At 44.6% G+C, this 19,388-nt stretch overlaps 1 protein-coding gene across 2 annotated transcripts in view; it reads right to left on the bottom strand.

Moving 5' to 3' along the window:
• Positions 1-17,937, bottom strand: part of cntn5 (contactin 5) — an 83,595-nt gene extending 65,658 nt beyond the window's left edge. Inside the window, exon 1 of one of the 2 annotated variants that reach the window (XM_058079845.1) lies at positions 17,436-17,937. In XM_058079845.1, the coding sequence (XP_057935828.1) occupies positions 17,436-17,455 (20 nt within the window). In that variant the 5' untranslated portion in view covers positions 17,456-17,937. The remainder of the gene's footprint in view (positions 1-17,435) is intronic. The other variant, XM_058079846.1, reaches the window with a different exon arrangement.
• Between the last annotated feature and the right edge of the window lie 1,451 nt (positions 17,938-19,388).

Here is a 19,388-nt window from a genome sequence, read left to right as displayed (position 1 = left end):
CTTTACATCACACTACACTACACATTACACTTAGGGGCCCCAAATGCTGTGGGAATGCATAAAGGTAAGTTTTGATGACCTTATTGATGACCGTAAGATAATCCATGCTAGCAAAAAAACGGAATATATAAAGAAGACACATTAATTGCATCGCTACAATGGTGAGCTAATGTTTTATAGGTCAGAGTGTGAATCCCAAACCCTTTCTCCATGGATGTTCCTGGAAAATTATGTTTTTATTTCGGAGTTTGATACCCTGCTGCAACACTTCAGCTCTGCAATAACCAAAACATCTTAGTCATCCTGACAAAATGAATACACAGCTGACATTCTGATTTGACATCGGCATCATGTCCGCTATCGTATCTGCTGCTTATTTCCTGCATGCATCCACTTAAGACGTCCTATGACCATAACATTTAGTAAACAGGATGAAAAGAAAAGAAGAATCTTCACTATGGCATCTCGGTGTGAACATCTGAGCTACTAGCCGGACCTCTACGAGGAGGACGAGGACGCCAAAGCTATCAATGTCGTCGTGTGGCTAGCTAAAAAGCCCATATGATCATTAAACTGACTTCTGAGGTCGTTCCCACGCGCAATTATCCTCGCCGCTCATCCTCGTCGCTAACGTTGCCGTCTCGGCGCTCTCGCTGGCACATTTTGCACCCCTCAGCGGCTTTAATTGTCCCCGTGACCTCAATCAGAAGACAATTACCAAAGGGGAGAGCAGCGCGGGTAATTATCGTCTGCGTCATGAGACCCCGCCGCTCACTGAGCTGACATCACGTTTGAACCGCTGACGACAAGCAATCGATAGCACGCGTGGAAAGGTCTTAAAGAAGATGCTTGGCAGCCCCGTCACATGAGCGCTTGGGTTGGAATTCTGACTGCAAACATCCACAATGGGTGGAAAGTAGGCAGGACTGTCAACATTTGGACCTTTTGAGCCCAACCCCGACAGGTACACCATATATTCAACTTTAACAGCAGTTGAAACACGTCAGGAATGTAGGAATGTTGGATCTTAGCGAGGTTCTAAGCAGAGCTTCACACACGGAATGGCCCAAAGGAACATCCTTTGTGAAGTCCAGCATTGTCCTGTTGACAAAGCCAAACATTTCCACAGAGATGCAACATCTCCACATAGCCGCCTGCCATTTCACGCCCCTACACGACCTGAAGCTCCATCGGAAGGATAATGATGGTGGATCTCCTTGTCATGCCAGTAACGTTGGAAGCCATCAGGACCGTCAAGGGAGAAGAAAACCTTCTTCCACCTTTCAATGTCCCATGTTTGGTCCTCTCCTGCTCATTCCAAACCTTGAAGAAGACCAGACCTTTGAAGATGTTTCTTCTCTGGCAGATGGTGTCTGATGGTTATGGGACCGCACTCTGCACCGGTACCAACCTTCATTTGGACCCAGAATGGTCCCGTGTCTTGATGGAGAGCCAATGGGATCTTGTCTTGACTTTTTAGTTCCATGAGCCTCAAGATATTTGGAGAAGATAGAAATGACTGTCTTACTGCGTCCAAGAGAGAAAGCTTTCTGCCTTTGGCATCAAGAGATGATGACAGCGTGAATACCTGACACTAAATCCCGTTCAATCCACATTGACAAATTTGACATTTTAAAGGCTGTGATCTGGAGAGACAAGAGTCGAGGTATGTGGAACAAACTCGTTTACTCTCCACTCAACAATCAGCAACAGCACTTTTTCTCACAGCTAATGGTTCCATCCCTCGTACGAACTGGACGTTCTGGTGAATGACGTAACATTACAACAATAATGTGGGTCACCACATGCACCTACTACTTGGTGTGGAAGAAATATGTCTAGACTAACTAGAGTGGCCAATGAGTGTATTCATTTGTACAGGTTGAATATTTCAAGCATCGCAGTACTCGAACCCGTTCGTTGATTCGTTCACGACTGACAGAAAAATTATGAAAAGAAGAAAAGAAGATGAGCCCGCTTTTTTGCTCTTTAGCTACCGTGCTAGTCTCTACCAATCTCTTGGGAAAAACCACTGTGGAGCAACAAGAGGCGTTTTAGTAAACAACCAACATGAGATGAGGCACCAGCGTATGCTCCCAGGAGGATAGATATGTAGGAGGTTGAGTCTGGCCCAAAGGAAAGAATATCCACATGCTGGGAGCGCAATTTTCCCATGAAGGTGCAATTCTGTATGTGACAACATGTCATTATCCTTGAAGCATTGTGCTCCTGCAGAAAAGCATCAGTCGACAAATCATGTCGTAAAGGAACCCTCCCTCCCAAAAAAAAAAAATAAAAGCAGTCATGCGTGGAAGCAGAGAGAAATGGAATTGTCCAACCTGACGAGACATTTATTTCTTAGCAAGGAGGCAGTCCAGCGGGGGTGCGGGAATAAATAGAAATGTACTATAAACATCTGGAGTCATATCCATCCATGCTGCTGACATGATCTACGTCTCCTCCGCTCCAGGAAGTCAGCACCTCCCCGGCACACCTAACTTCGACTTCATTGCAATCCATTGCAATCCAAAGCAGTTCATGCACATCAAACCACAAGAATAGCCACACCCATCCACATTGTCAATAACCACCCCCCCCAGCAGCATTTCATCGATTGTCATATTCTGATATTTGTTTCTTATGATTCCGTCCCTGCATGGAACGAATAACAAAGTGAGGTTGCTGAGCGCTAATCAGCCTTTTCCAGATTGCATGAAACAATCCCACAGCAGCAGCTTAATGACGCACTAAAGGCTGGAAGAAGAGGAAGGGACTGTAAGATGTCTTTCATACCCTCCATAACTCATCCTAATGTCTTCATTGGATCTTTCAAATAGCCCGATCCATATCCTTCTTGCTTTCATGCCAAAGTCACTGCGCTGAATAAACGCTGCTGTTGATTGCAGCTCGACTCTTCCTGTCTGCTGAAGACGTTTCAGCTCTAAAAGACGTCTTGCCTTCCAAACTTTAGCTTGAGTTTCCTACTTCATGTCCACTGTTGTTATCAACCTTGAGGGAGCTAAGCCAGGTACGACCTTGACATCACGCCGTCCCGACCATTGGCCGTTGCTGAGAAAGAAAGGAAGAGAATGTCCATCCATGACTTGGTGACGTCAATAGGATGATATCTTCCATGCATCAGCACGTCTGCATCATCTGCAAAATCAGCAGTCTTCATGAACATGGACATCATGAACATCAATGTTTGGGTTTTTTCTTTTGGTTTCTTTTTTTGCCTTGCTTTATGAAACAAAGCAACAGAAAACGTTTTTATACAGTGAAGGACATCGACCAACATAGAGTCCATAGCTCTACTGGTGTTGCTAAATATATGAGAATATCAGTGTTGATGTGAAACGCATGCGCCCCTGGTGGCAGGAAGTGGAAGCATGTCATGTGCCTGGTGGCTCATTGTGGACCACCTTGGGTCAGGTGAGTTAACACGTGCGCTTATGCGTGAAAGTGTGTAAAAAAGACTGTAAGTCAAGTCATGGGGAAAGGTGACAATGATGTTTAAGTACGCGTGGCAACACGCCCATACAGCACTTCTTAGCGGATGGGAATGGAAGCAAACAAAGGGAACTAAATAGGTTCATGGAGCGGGAATAAATGCAAGATGAACTAAGGGTCCATCGGGTACGTGACAACTTGAAACCACATGGAACACAAGATCCCTCTTGCATGTGTGCAATTTCATCCGTCAGTCATCAGCCAATTTGGAAATATTCACAGTGATGCAAACAATGCTGATTGGCTCATAGCACATCGCTCTGTCCTGGCTGCTCAGTACAAGCCAGCTGGACCAAAAAAAATGGAAGAAAGGAAGAAACACAACGTCAGCGGTGGCGGCTTTCAAAAATAATTGGAGCTCAGTCAGCTGTAACTATCTGTTGTGATGTCACATACGTATTCCCTCTGCACACCGATGATATATTGATCTCATTACGCAGCATTTTACTTGAAGGCACCGCCTGCATCAGCTTCCCGAGGGGCCTCCATGTCCTCTGACTGGTGGTGTGTGTGCGTGTGTGTGTGTGTGTTTGGCACGAAGAAGAATCTTACTTCAGAGTATGACACCTTGGTACCTGCAGACAAAGATCTTCTATTCCAGCAATAGAATTCCATGCAAAAGTAACTCTTACATGACTGAGGTTTGGACTTCAGCCTAACTCGATGAAAAAACAAACTGACCCGAAGCCCTAACCCAATCCAGCCCTTACCGCAATTCCTAACATAACCTTAACCCCGGGCTCACACTGGGTCCGTCACGACTACGGTCCTGATACCGATATCAACCAATATCGCATTTTTATGTTTTTCATGTCTTTTTTCATGTTAACTATTATTACATTGACCATAGAGTGCTCCGGCATCTGTAAAAGTTAGAACCTGAAGGATTCTTTCCGTTTTGCCATACAGCCGATGCAGCCTGGTGTGAGCCTGCAACAGGCATCCCAATCTTGTGAAATGCTTCCGGCGGCCACGACGGATCCAGTGTGAGCCCGGGGTAGACCCTAACCCCAACACCTAACCTAACCCTAGCCTAACTCAAAATCTAAGCCTAACCCTGTTTTTACTGATATGAAGAGCAGATGCATCATGTAAAATGATCTGCAGTGGAAGTCATCATTGATGTGGTGGAAAATACACGCATCATTTCTGCTACAGTCGGTGCATAATTTTATTTGCAATTTGTCATGGCATAGCACTGTATTGTTATCCTTTGACGTTTTATGATGTGGCACTGACTGGACACTAGGTGTGGGTACCGAATATTGGGCTATTGGGTACCAAGCCATTCACGTAAAATCAACGGTACCATGCGTCGGTACCTGGAGAAGATGGACCATTGGGCGTCTTTTTGTGGAGTTTGCAAACCTGTTGGAATTAGATGAAATTTTGGATAGCTGTCTGGTCTACTCTACCAAATAGCTATAGCTAATCAAATAGATGGATGGAATGTGCTAATAACAATATTCCAAGCAAACCACAAGTCCTCCAAGTATCCAAGTCAATAAGTAGCATTTGGTTGCTTGCTTGGATGTGGAAAGTAGCCAATGAAAGGCTTGTTTTTCCAACAGTACGGTAATCGGCAGACAGCCACACAGCGCCACCATCAGATTTTATCACACCGTGGAAGCTTTGAATAACGGCATCATATAAAGCCGCTTCCCGCCAAATGGTGTCTCATCTCCATGCCTAATGGAGCCTCGCGTCAGTCTCATATCTGAAGGACATGATGCTGCCATCACGGCTCCCTTTCTTCTCGTCTGCATGCGGATAAATAAATGTACTTTTATGCATCACACTGCTGACTGTGTGCAGGGTTCATTGTCAGCACGACGACACTGGGCCGCATGATTAAATCACTCATCCCTCCACCAGGGGTCTGCTATTACATAAGAGAAATATATTCAAGGAATTATGCTCCCTCGCTGGCTTGGGTGGAATAAATCCAGTGGCTGTCGGAGGAGACACGGCAGGAGGCGAGCCGAGGACGGAACCCAGCGATACCATGACTTGGATAGGAATTGGAAACAACAAAATGTCAGAGACAGTAGAACTGGTCCGGATCATGCAAAGGTCTCATCCGGTCAGAAGAACACTTGGGATGCATGCAGCAGCTGTCAGAACCGAGGAGGTGAAAGAACCGCAACCTCCTCACAAGCAATACGTCATAATATATTTACCGTATTTAGACCAGCCTCAAACTTTCATCCGTTCATGCACCTTTGGACTTTTTGGGCAAATTCTTCTTCCATGTGCAGGTTGTTGCTGAAGTCACTAATAATTGTTTCTTTCCAGCTCGCTCAATGTCATCATGCTGATGTTTTCTTTGCTCTACCTGTTCCCTGGACCGGTTTGGATGAACATCAGCACCTCCAAGTATGAGATCCTGTCCCAAGTTGAGGAGTTCATGACTGAGGGAAGGATGGAACTTGAGATAGACAGAAGGAAGATTGGTGCGGCCTCTGCATCGATCCCTTGTGGTGAAGACGGAAATGAGCCCAAAGGCAGGGCTCTCAATTTACCGGTCCATCTCCGTTCCTACCCTCACCTATCGTCATGAGCTTTGGGTAGTGACCAAAAAGATGGTGGGAACTAGCGGCCACAAAGAGGTAACTCTAAGAGATATGCTTGGAGGACAGCCACTGCTTCTCCACCTGGAGAGGAACCAAGGCATCAGGGCACGCACGTATGACCAGTAAGAGGGCTCAAAGAAGACCCGTCTGGCCTGGGAAAATGTTGGGATTCGCTGGGAAGAGCTGGACGACATAGCCAGGGAGAGAGGTCTGGGGTTCCCTGCTTAGGCTGCATCAGCCCACCTGGGATAAGCGGAAGAAGATGGATAGATGGATGAACCTGTTCCACATCTGTGACTTGGTACACCAGTGCTTGCTTTCGTCTTCAGGGCATTCCAAATGCTTGTCGTTGCCAGTCATCTCTCAACTTCACCGATAGATGTTATTAAAGAAATACATATATTCATCTTTTCATGGCAAACCCAAATAAAGAAATGGATCTCCCTGCTCCAGCAGTTCTGGAGGCCACTGTACATCCTACCTTACTGTAAGTATCGCCTCTTGACAAGATGGAATAACATTTACCCACATACTGTATACTCATACGTATGTGTACTCATATACTGTATGTATGAAAGCACAGTACCTTCTGTACACACCACCTGTATCTACAGTAAGTACAGTAATAATTATACACAGTGTGTCTCTGTCCTTGTGGCTTCATCGGTTTGCGATGTTCCATAGACCAAGAACCAGCAGATAAACGGACAGTCACAAAGCCTTCATCTTTTCTCAGCATTATACATATAAAAGTCTCCGACTGGTACATTGGTTGGGAAAGGTCTGAAATTGGGATCAGAGCAGCTGGTCAGGTTATTTCCTATTCTCACAGAGAATGTGAGATATTTTATTACTCTGGAATAAAAAGCAATGACCCTAAGAACTCTTGGCTTTTCATCTACAGCTCTTGCCATCCTGCTTTTTAAGGCCGCTGCGTACAGACCTTGATTTCAGCCGTTTAGCCATTAGCTTTGACTTCGATAGTCAGTTGGGTCTGACACAAGACACATTAGCTGCATTAGATACACGATACATGCTGACTTCCCCTTCATAACAACTAGACCTGTTGATAACTGAGTAGACTACGTTTGAATGAAAATACTGGGTAGAACTGGGTGACCTTTGACCTCATATCTCTTACTCTGTCACATATGTAGTTATACTCCCCAAAAGGTTGGAGAATTGAGAGGCAGGCTCCTGCTTCAGGTGCTCAAGGGCCGTATGGCACGTAGTAGGGGGTACCTCGCTAAATGTTGCTTGGTGGGCTGATCATTCTCTCTGCATCATTCCATAGTCAGTAGAACCAGGTAGAACAATGCCTGGTTCACATTGTCAGCAAAGTTGTCAATGAACACTGACCTCTGCCAAGGCTGCCCTTTCTCACCGACTCTGTTCATTATTTGCTTGGACATGATTGCTATGTGCAACCAAGCTGTGAGGGTGTCCAGTTTGGGGGCCTAATGATCCCATCTGATGATGTGGTCTTGATGGCCACATCAAGTTGTGACCTTCAACGTTTACTTCTGCTATGAGACTCAACACCTCCAAATCTGAGCCCATGGTTCTAACCCAGAAAAGGGTAGATTGCACCCTTCAGGTTGGGAGTGAGGTCTTTCCTCAGTGGAGGAGTTGACGTATCTTGGGGCGCAGCATCTGCAGTAATGCGGTCGCTGCGTGTTCTGGGCATACTCAGTCGGAAGGAGGCCACGAGACAGACCCAGGACACGCTGGAGGGAACTGGGAGAGGTGGCCTCGAGACTGCATTTAGACAGAGAAGTCTAGACCTCCTCAGTGAAACCGCTGCCCGCACAATCCGAACCGGTATAAGCGGAAGGAAATGATGGCTTTGCTAAAAATTGTGAGTAGCAGAGCTTTTTAAGGAAGGTCCAATCATTGATCCTGGGATCAGGCCTACGTCTTTGCATGATCTTTAACATCTACAAGATTCTTGCCCTGGCATTTATCCCTAAAAAGCAACAGTGTTATGTTGAAGAACATGAGAAGATTTTGAATTAATAAGTAAAATCCACCAATAAGTCACCAAGACACTTTGGCCACCTGGAGTCACACAAAACGTTCAAATCTACAGCTTTCTTCTTTTGGTATGGAGACTTAAAACCTGATAGGATTACTGCTCTGGCGTAGAGCTAACCTTGTCACTATGGTGGAAGAGTGTTTCGAAGATGGAGCATGACTTTGCCGCAGTGGTCATTGTTCCTTGTTTTGTGTACCGTGAGAATAGCATCCTTTTTTGAAAATGTGTGAGCCAAATGCTTCTTGTAAAGATGTTCCTTCAAAGCAGTTATCAGTGAAATGATCACTGCAAAGAACAGAACAGGAAGTGGGCGTCCATCTGCCTCTCCTTCTCTGGACTAAGAACCAGAGCCAACAACTACATGGATGTAAGAATGATGGACAACCATAGCTACTTAAGTGTGATGGTAATGTAAAACTAGCATGGACTATAATAATAATAATAAAAAAAGCTTATTTTTTTTGGTCCTGTCCAGGCATTGGGGCGGATCATAGTGTGTGTCCGAGTACAGTGCACCTTGCTGGGCCACAGAAAGTGGCTCTTCCGCCTCTATACTCTGGTTCTCCTGGTAGTAGTCTTGTCATACTATTTCATGTCTTCCAGTCCTTCTTACCTCCAGGTGTGCAGAAACTACACTTACATATAAATATGAAGTTTGATATAAAACAGTTATTATATTGGTCTTTTTGAAAGCATACAGGCTACTGTAGATCTGTGTATAATAGCAATACAGCGTAGCAAAGCGTTTATAAAAACTATCAAACTAAGGCCAGTGGGAGTCAGGAAGCCAAAGAACCTGCCGACAGCAGTGAGGACGCTGACATCACAACCAGACACACAATGTTGTCACACAGATACGCAACACAAACTCACAGTGCCCCACCTGTCCCCCCCAGCATACCCCCACCGAGGGGAAAAAGCAAAAAGTTCAGCTAAAGTTTATGCATAAAACCTGCACAGCTCTCCTGGTCTGTCTTTATTTCCACGGCGCGCCACGCAATGAATCCAAATCTTTCAAATGTCAAAAGGCGTCTCAGTCGTTTCGGCTAATCTTTTATTTTGAACTATCAGCAGGCTGCAGATGCCGCCTCAGACCTCGCCCGCCATGCCTGAGACGGCGCACCTTCATCTGGCTAATCTTTCTACCGCACCACGGCTCCATAACAAAAACATGTAAAAAACCTCTCCTGCCACATCAAATCAGCGGGAAGGGAAAAGAACATCAGCAATCTGGGAGCATTTTCTCTCCCATCATCACCTTGTTGACAGACTCTGGCAACTGATAGCACACTGTTAGCTAAGACTCCAAGAGGAAGCACCTGGTAAGTCTGGAGAGCTTCGGAGGAGGGGGTGTTATGCTAACTGTGCTAACATGAGCTTCTGGTACTTCTCTAAATGTTCTCAACTAGTAATGGATGGATGGGTATCGAGAGCGGTATCGATTCTCAAACAGAATTACTTATGGATATCGATACACTCGTACAAATCTGTGTTGTGCTACCTTGTATTATTTCTTGCTAACTGTCTCCATGGCAGCTGGACACGATGCTAACCAATGATAGACCACAGACTGTATCTAATAAACTAATGATCTTTACTACTGTACTGAACAGAAATGGGAATTATTGAATAACTTTTTTACAGGTAAACCTTTTTCCAGTATGACTATGAATGCAGGTTTTTGAAAAAAAAAAAAAAAAAAAATGAATGCAGGTTTTTGGCAAAAAATGAGGTCGAAGTGAAGTGAAATGTTCATTTGTCTATGGCATACAGTACATACCATGCTTGTGGTATTGTTTATTCAATGTAAAACTGCACATTAAATGAGCGTAAAAAAGGGATCGCCCTCCAAACATACGTATATTCTCCCCTCCTCCCCTTCCTTGTTTACCACTCTTGGTTAAATGTTCTGTTGACCAGTTTCAGACCGGTCAACCGGTCAACCGGTCTGTTTCTGTTTGTCATTATTTTTGCATTATTTTCTGTGTGTAAAACTATAATTATTGTCAATAAAATGTGTTCTGTTCCTCAATTATTTTCTGTCATGCATTCCCTAAGGGAAATAAATTTTTTCACACACCCCCTCCCGAAACTGATCATATCTGTACAGAGTGAATTTGAAAGTGAAAGTAGGAAAATGCACCAACTCGGAGAGCATACAAGCATACATTGAGTACTATACATTTATACTCTACATGTTGCTAGGTCGGCACGGCGGTCTGGTGGTTAGTGCGCAGACCTCACAGCTAGGAGACCAGGGTTCGGTCCCCACCCTCGGCCATCTCTGTGTGGAGTTTGCATGTTCTCCCCGTGCATGCGTGGGTTTTCTCCGGGTACTCCGGTTTCCTCCCACATTCCAAAAACATGCTAGGTTAATTGGTGACTCCAAATTGTCCATAGGTATGAATGCGAGTGTGAATGGTTGTTTGTCTATATGTGCCCTGTGATTGGCTGGCGACCAGTCCAGGGTGTACCCCGCCTCTCGCCCGAAGACAGCTGGGATAGGCTCCAGCACCCCCCGCGACCCTCGTGAGGAAAAAGCGGTAGAAAATGAATGAATGAATGAATGTTGCTAGGTCTGCACTAACATTGAAAGCCTTACTTTTTTTGGGAACACTTGCCTTGGTTAAAGTTGGTTTTGGTTTGAGTCGGACCATCTGGAAGGATGGATGATACTAACCAGAATCACATGGGTAACACAAAGAAATATCATTTCTGTTATAAAGTATATATTCTTTGATTTCCCTCATGGGGTTAGCTATGATTGAATATCATGAAATATGTCTTAAATATTTGTGTCAAAGTCCTGCCATGGCAAGGTGACGGTGGAGTATTTGAGTATTTGTCCTCGTTCACACGGACGCTGATGAAAGAAGGACGTAATGAAGCAGAATGAGTCTGCCAAACATTTCAGCTCATCCTAAACCCAGCAGGCTGCTGGATGCCCGGGAAGCCAAGGAGGAAGAAAAAGGGCGACGGGAGAGAGGTCGCCCTTTGAGGCCATCTTTGTGCTGTGATGTCGTTGGTGTTAATTACAACACTGCTTGACATTTGACACGTTTGTCACGCGTGGGGGGTTTCAGTTAGGATCAGCAGGGTGCTTGTCAAACAGCAGATGACTAAAATGACGAGGAGATGACAAGAAGACCATCTTTTCTCTCACTTTCTCAGCTTGTTTTTGAGCTTTTCACACTTCATTTCTACCATTTCTACTGCTTGTGCTTCACAGAAAGCAGAAAAAACATCTAATTACTAGAGTGCTCACTCTTCCTGTCACTGAAACGATTGTTTTAAAAGAACAGAGAAAAAGGGTAAAAAAAAAAAACTTCCAGAGCGTCCTTCTGGTTTTTTTGTCTTTATCACAAGGACGTGGTTTGATAGAAATGGAAGAAAAATAGTCTGCATTCTGACATTTTCAATGAAGCAGTTTTCAGATTGAATGTCTTAATTTGAGTTGAGCATATTTCTTAAAACAAGATGAGTCATCTTCATTTTCAGATGAGACATATGACTCAAAACTAGATCTTTTCTAGTCCCCTTGACTTAACAATTTTAAGAAAATTTTAAGAAAAGTTCTTAATGTCTCACTGAAAAAATACTTTTTAGATGATTTTATCTTATATTAAAGGGGATCTATTCTGCTCATTTTTGGACTTTGTATTGGGTTGTGGACTCCTATAGAGCAGCTACACACAATAACTCGCACATTAAGTTTTGTAGATCTTCCAGAAGGTCTATGCTGGTTTAGCTGGTGGACCAGCATAGACCAGCATAATTTCCATGCTGGTCTATGCTGTTTTTTCAGCAGGATGTAGAGATACTGTAGATACAATTGACACTATTGATACTGTAGACACTGTTGACGCTATTGATAATGTAGATACTGTTGGTAATATTGACACTATTGATACTGTAGATACTGTGCATTAGTAATACTTTCATATAATTGGTACCTTCATGTTATGATGGAAGATTCATGTCTACGATAACAAACAAATTGAATTGAATGGAATCACATTGAATTGTATCAAACTGTTGTATATACAAATATATTGGTTCTGAATAGTATGTGTATTAATAATACTTGTGTATTTTCTGATGATGACAATCTAGGATAATATCTATTAATAGTAAATGTAGTCCATTTGGGGATAGATGACATTGTGTTGACCACGGTAGGCGGCCGTGATGTAAAAGACCTACAGTGTAAGGATCAATGCTACGTATATGCTATATTCCTATGTTTCCAAGGTGCAACTCGGCCATGCAAGGCTTCAGAACAGGAAGTATCTGCTGTGGTATTTTTGGCTGAACACTCGGCAGAACAAACAGAAAGCAATGTAACATGTCGCCCAATCACTTTGCTTGTTTCCTCTCCTTTGGTTTTAATTTGGTTTTGTTCTGGATACTTGCTCTTTCAGACAGCCGCTGCAGTTTCACAATAAAGGATGCTGACATTGTGCGCCTGCCATGGGATGTCAAATGGAGCGTTCCCAGCTTCCCCCTTCCCAACTAAAAGAAAATATGATCCAATGAGGGGACGTAATGTCATTATCAGGCCCTATTTTGTCTCGGCGAGGCTCCGGCGTGTCAGGAGCAGTGGTGCTTGTGGGATTGTCTGCTCGACTGGCGTCAGCATCCAAGTCATTCATAAGAGTGACATGCAGGGGGGGGCACTGAGCATCTCAGCAATTATATAAATGAAGATGTCAGATGAATCCCGGAGGGTGGTGTTTGTCGCTCAGCCGAAGCACGACCGGCGAGGTTGGCTTTATGTAACAAGGAAATGTTATCAGCAACTTTTCTTCAAAAGACTTCTATCCTTCCGTATTTACATATCTGCACATGAAAGATATTTGCTGTCACTCATCCAAGGCATCGCAAAGCTTTCTATTCTGCCCGGGGACACTGGTGAACAATTCCTCCCGATGGAAATAATTCAGTAGGAAAAGAAATCATCTGTTCCAGGGTCAAAACCTTGCCACCATAAAACATTTCAGTAGCATTTGCACACACTTGCTATTCACGCCACTCTTTAATGCTAACCCAAACCCAATGCTCAGAGTGAACCCCCTTCCTGCCTGTTGGAGGCGGGAGGCAAGGAAAACCGACACAGTGAACATGGCATGCCCTGCCATTGGCTGGCCACCAGTCCAGGGTTTTACCTCGGCCTCTCAGCTGGGATAGGCTCCAGCATGCCTGTGACTCTAGTATATAGGATAAGTGGCATAATAGAGGGATAAATGGATGGACGGAATCGCTAGGCAATATATTCTTTCCAGCAAAATTATCCACTTCATTTCATTGATTGTGTGATGAATTCATTAAAGGAGGCCTATTATGCTTTTCCTGCGTAGGCCAAGCTGGACTATGCACCAAAAACTGTTGCTGAAGTCCGATGCCTTTCCTATGTTCTTTGATCATGTTGAAGAGTCAGCAGTGCAAGCTGTAAGCAACAATGTATCAGTGTGTGTAAGTAAGCGGCCATCTGTGTAGCAATATAGGGTGCGCACACAGTGAGCGTGTGAAAATTACAAGCTCACAGAGTTCTGGAGTTGCTACTCGCCTTTTTTGACCACAGTCAGTGATCGACCCGAGTGATCAACACCGGTACTCCCACAAAAAACTACCAGTAGCACAGTGAAAAGCAGAAAAACAAAACATGCAATTATTGGGTGAATACTGATCTTTTGCAAGTTGCACCTGTTTCTTGAGTGTGGTTTTGCATGACCTCATTTATGGTTTTACCCACTTTTAGGGGTGTATTTTCTTGGGGTTGAGGGACGGTATACGCTCAAACATCATGAAAAAATACAAACTACTACAAAACTACAAAAGAACTAAGAAGGAAAGGAGGTACAGGTAAGGCTAAGGCCCTCACCCCGAACCCTAACTCAGAAGGAAGAAGGTAGTGTTAAGGCTAAGACCTTAACCCCTAACTAAGATGGAAAAGGAGGCACAGCTCAGACTAACACATAAACGCATCATGAACATAGAGAAAGAGGAGACCACCAGGAAACCAGTAAGAGGATATGCAATGGGGCGCATGAAAGGTTCAGGTAGGAACAGGAACGGTCATGGCCCGGCCTCGTCCTGCACTTAAGGACACGACTGACTCAGGATAAGATAGCGATTAGCCTCAGACAGGAAGCAGATGGAACAAAATGAAAGCACCAGACAAAATGTCCAGGTGTCACCAGGAAGACGTCAGCGTGTTGGCAAAGTTTCACAGTTGAAAACGGAAAGTTTTGCTGCGCTTGAGTTTTTGCGAGTGATTCCGTCTCAGTGCCAGGCCAGCCTTGGACGTGATGACGTGATGACACATCGCAGCGTTGCCACGGTTGAAGCGGACTCAAAGCTTCAGGGACTTGTTGGGTCACAAGACTTTTATGTCCGTTTCCACTAAGACTTGCCCGTGACAAGCAGATACCCGTGGGTGCCGTCGTCTTCCTCTCCTCTGTCCTCCCTGCTCAAATACATTTTCTTCCGCGTGGCCTCGGGGTCAGCCTTCATCGCATCGTTGTCATTTTCAATTAGCCCACCCCTCCCCGCACACCCCCCGCCCGCCAATATTCTTTTATTTCAAGCCGACGCGCTCGTGTCCGTCAACGTTAGCGTCCCAGACATCACGCTCAGCGCACCTGCCATCCGGCAGCGGGCGGACAGCAGGTGGCGCCGGCGAATGCGTCGGCGAACTGTGATTAGAGGCCAGCAAAACGGACGCAGCTGTTCCATTGGATCCGTCTGCTCCCCTGATGTGAGGCTGAAATATGCATTTCATCCCACGGCACCTTTTCAACTCCGCAATGAAAAAGAAATGAAAGGCAGGACTCAACCAATGGAGCGTCTCGAGAAATACTAGAAACAAAAGCCTCCCGTCTTAAATCGGCACTGATAGCTTCAACATGGCCATAACATTACGTACACCCGCACGATCACACACAACAATCCCGCCTGTTGATTGGCTCTAACATACGGCAATTTGGCCTTTCTAACAGCATCTGATGTTTCCAATGGAATAATAGTTCTTATTTCCAAAAGTGGCGGCACAGTGGTCTAGGGGTTAGCGCGCAGAGCTAACCCTCACAGCTAGGAGACCAGGGTTCAATCCCACCCTCGGGCATCTCTGTGTGGAGTTTGCATGTTCTCCCCGTGCATGCGTGGGTTTTCTCCGGGTACTCCGGTTTCCTCCCACATTCCAAAAACATGCTAGGTTAATTGGCGACTCCAAATTGTCCATAGGTATGAATGTGAGTGTGAATGGTTGTTTGTCTATACGTATGTGCCCTGTGATTGGCTGGCGACCAGTCCAGGGTGTACCCCGCCTTACGCCCGAAGACAGCTGGGATAGGCTCCAGCACCCCCCGCGACCCTCGTGAGGAAAAGCGGTAGAAAATGAATGAATGAGTGAATTTCCAAAAGTGATCAGCATTTACTGGGGGTGTCACTCCGTTCACCAGATACACCAGACAAGATTTACTTTCTACTTTACTTTCACAAAAAGTACAATGAGGAAAATACAGGTAAGTACATGACAATATACAGTACAATCCCTACTACATTACACTCCATGTTCCATGGAAGAAGGTGAACCCTTCCTGCCTCAGACCAGGACAACAGACCATCATGTCCAATGAGGCCGGCAAAATGACCCCCTTCATTTTCATCTATTCATTTATCCATCATCCCAGGCCTTGTGCCCAGCAGACACTTTTTTCTGAATGAGAAAAAAATGCCCCTCTTGTGGCACCCCTGGCATTTATATAATATTCAGTTACAAAAGTACACGTCCATTTTCATCATTGGTGGGATACCCATCCTTGAACACGTCCAAGGACCCTGGCAGCTATGTGCTTGGACTGTCTGGCTCTGTGTGTATCTGTGTGTGTGTGTGGTGGGGGGGGGGGGGGGGGGGGGGGGTTGCTTTTGCTGATGTTGCCTTTTTTTATTAATAAAGTTGAGGCGCAGGATAATTATCCGAGGGAACTATCATGTCATACTGTTAAATCCAATAACATAAATAGTAAAAACTATACATAATATATAATAATAAAACTACTGTACCGTGCAGGTGACCAAATCAAGCGCTCCTTTTATCCTATTTTCTCCTTCCTGTGATGTTAATGACCTGTCTTCTCTTCCCCTGAGCTCACTTGTAAACAACCAGGAAGACATTGTGCATGCAGTGCTCCGCCATGAGGGGAGCCCATACACCTTCTCACCCCCCCAGAACGGCAGTGAGGCATTTGAAACGTGCCAAAGTTTCGCCAGACACCTCCATGGCGCCACAGCGGCTGCTCGGAGAGTGTGCCTGAATACAGTGCACCCTGCTGGGCCACTGCAGGTGGCTCCTCCCCCTCTGTACTTCTCCTGGTAGTAGTCATATCATGGTATTTCCTGTCTACAGTTCAATCTAAATGTAAAAAGTGATTCGTTAGCGGTGTTTGGTTAGTGGTTGTTTGGTTAGCGGTGTCCTATTGGTCTTGAGAAGTAGAAAGTTGTGGGTGTTGAGGGTTGGTGTCATCCTTCCAGACGTTAAGATGTTATCCTGAATGACGGCCCAAACATTGGAGTGCTGAGTGCCGTGGTGTATTCCTCCTCTGCATGTTGATGGACCAAATTAAGTTTTTAGTTTATTTATGGAATGCGTCCAACCACCAACAGGTTTCGGCTCATCAACTCCTACAGCTGATAAGACCAGCCACTGAAACTTCCAATCACATTTACTGTCCATCCACCAGCTTCTCTGGTTCTCTCCACCTAGCAGCTTTACAGATGCCGTCACGCTGCCTGGACACCTCATGGGGTTGACCAGCACCATCTAGAGGCGTATATTGTGGTCGGGGACAGCTCCAGTCCTGCTGAACAGCATGCAGGCGTACCTAATGTTGTGTCCAGTCGTGCATGTTCCGGTAAAGCTGGTAGGGAATGTGTTTGGGAAATTAGTGAGGTTGGAGGGAAGGAGGGAAGAAAGAAAGAAGGTAGGTAGGTAGGTATGGAAGGAAAGAAAGAAGGTAGGAAAGCCAAACAGCAGCAGAACCAGCACACGCATGTCCTTCTGCATGCCAGGCTTTAAAAAGACGTCTTGGCCATGCCGCCCTCCCACATTAAAAACATGTCTGAGAAAGAAGGACGTGTTGGTTTAAAAGTGGCCCCAGATGAGTAAAAATACTAGCAACGTATGTAGTACATGTCCTAGTATCTAACATACAAGAGTAGAAAAGTCAAAGATGTCTTTCTATGATTCTACATGACTGACATGACATTTGAACAGACTTAGTGACCTGCTAAAATGCAATCAAGCAAGAGAATCCTACCATTTGTGGTCATTCTTCATGCAAGGTGTGCAGTGTCATTCATTGCTTCCATAAGAAGGAAGCCAGGCAGGTAGGAAGCACCTTAACTCCACTCAGGTGCGGAAGATTAAAGCAAATGGACGTATCGGGCTTCGCGGGTCCAACCGTGGCCAGACAATGCAACAAACAAATACTTCTACTCACCGCTCCTCGCCCCTCGCCCCGCCGCTCGGACTCTTCGGCGGACCTCCACCGCCGGTGCTGCCGGGGCTGCGCGTCCCTCTCCGGCAGACCCGAGTCGGCACCCGGACGGATCTCCAGAGAAGTCGGCTCGCACCTCAGATCAGCCGCCGCCAACATCCATGCCCGAAGACAAGCCCTTTGCTCCGCGGTGTGCTGTTCCGGTTCCGGTCGGCGGTGCTCGGCGTGGAGCTCCTCTACTGCAGGAGGCTGAGGTCCCTCTGCAGGGATGCACCCCGGCAGATGATGACTGGAGGAGAAAGGTGGTCCTTGCTGGAGTCATGACGAGGAGGGGCCACTCCTCGCTGACACCAACAGTTTGCTTTGTTGTTCTGAGGAATAAATGGCCATTTAAGACATGAATATGATGATAATGTTTGTATTTGGACTTCTATCGGTATGATCGGATTGTTTACAGCCTAATGTAGACCGTACACGATCATCAGTTAAGACTATTTCATTTGGTTCTGGTATTACAAATAATCATATACACAATCTAAGAAGTATGACATCTTAAAAGAGTGGTAATCAGAATTGTACCTAATAAAGTGGCCGACACGTGTTGCTGCATCAAGGCGTTTATTATACATGACAATGTCATATTCATATCTTTATGCAGTTGTGTTGTCTTAAAAGCTCCAGTGTGTCATATAATAATAATTATTGATAACGGAATATTTTCTAAAATACAAATATACAAATCACCAAAATTCCGCAGGTCAGCCAGCACTATTTTTATTATTATTATTTTATTTGATTTATTGCCATTTACTAATTGATTGATCCACGTGATTGCATGGCAACAGAATATATAGCTTAGTATCTTAACCATCTTGGACATTGTTATCATTATATATATATTGTACCTTTTCCTTAGCCTAATTAACGCATGCGCATGCAGTTGTCCCACAGAGTCTGACTCAATTAGTTACTGCTGTTAACGCCTATTTTTCATATATATATATATATATATATATATATATATATATATATATATATATATAGCTCAAACAACAAACATAAACATGTGAAATGCTAAATGAAAAGCGTGTAATTATGTGTCGTTATAATGTGGACATTGTTGAAGAACAAGTCATTTACGGATACTATAAAAAAAGACAAAAAAAAATAAAAAAGATGAAAAAATATTGTAGCGGTCCAAGAACGCAGATTAAAATATTAAAAATTAACGCATGCGCATACAGCACGTGTCCCGCAGAGTCTGACGCACCTTAATCAATTAGTTACTGGTGTTAACGCCTATTTTTCACACACACACATATGTATATATATATATATTTAGCTCAAACAACAAACATAAACATGTGAAATGCTAAATGAAAAGCGTGTAATTATGTGTCGTTATAATGTGGACGTTGTTGAAGAACAACTCATTCACGGATACTATAAAAAAGACAAAAAAGATTTAAAAAATATTGTAGCGGTCCAAGAACGCAGATTAAAAGAAAAAAAGTAACAAAATAGACATCTTTTTTTAATGCCATGTCAATAGTCTTATGGTGGACATGGTTGTTTATATCTACTTGCTACTACATTTAGATTGAAGTGTAATTTGTCCACAGCAGGTAAGAAGGACTATGGAGAAGAAATGTCTGTCGTTATTCAATCAAACAAAAAAATCCCTCTGAGGCGGTGACCCCCCAGCCCCCCCACGTGGTCCAACCTGTGCTTCCATCCAGGGGACAGCATCTGCTGTCTCCGCCCGTCATTTCC

The sequence above is a fragment of the Doryrhamphus excisus genome, chromosome 8 (assembly GCF_030265055.1).
Source record: "Doryrhamphus excisus isolate RoL2022-K1 chromosome 8, RoL_Dexc_1.0, whole genome shotgun sequence".
Lineage (NCBI taxonomy): Eukaryota > Metazoa > Chordata > Actinopteri > Syngnathiformes > Syngnathidae > Doryrhamphus > Doryrhamphus excisus.
Note: the sequence above shows the minus strand (reverse complement) of the source record. Positions and strands in the feature narration are given on the sequence as shown.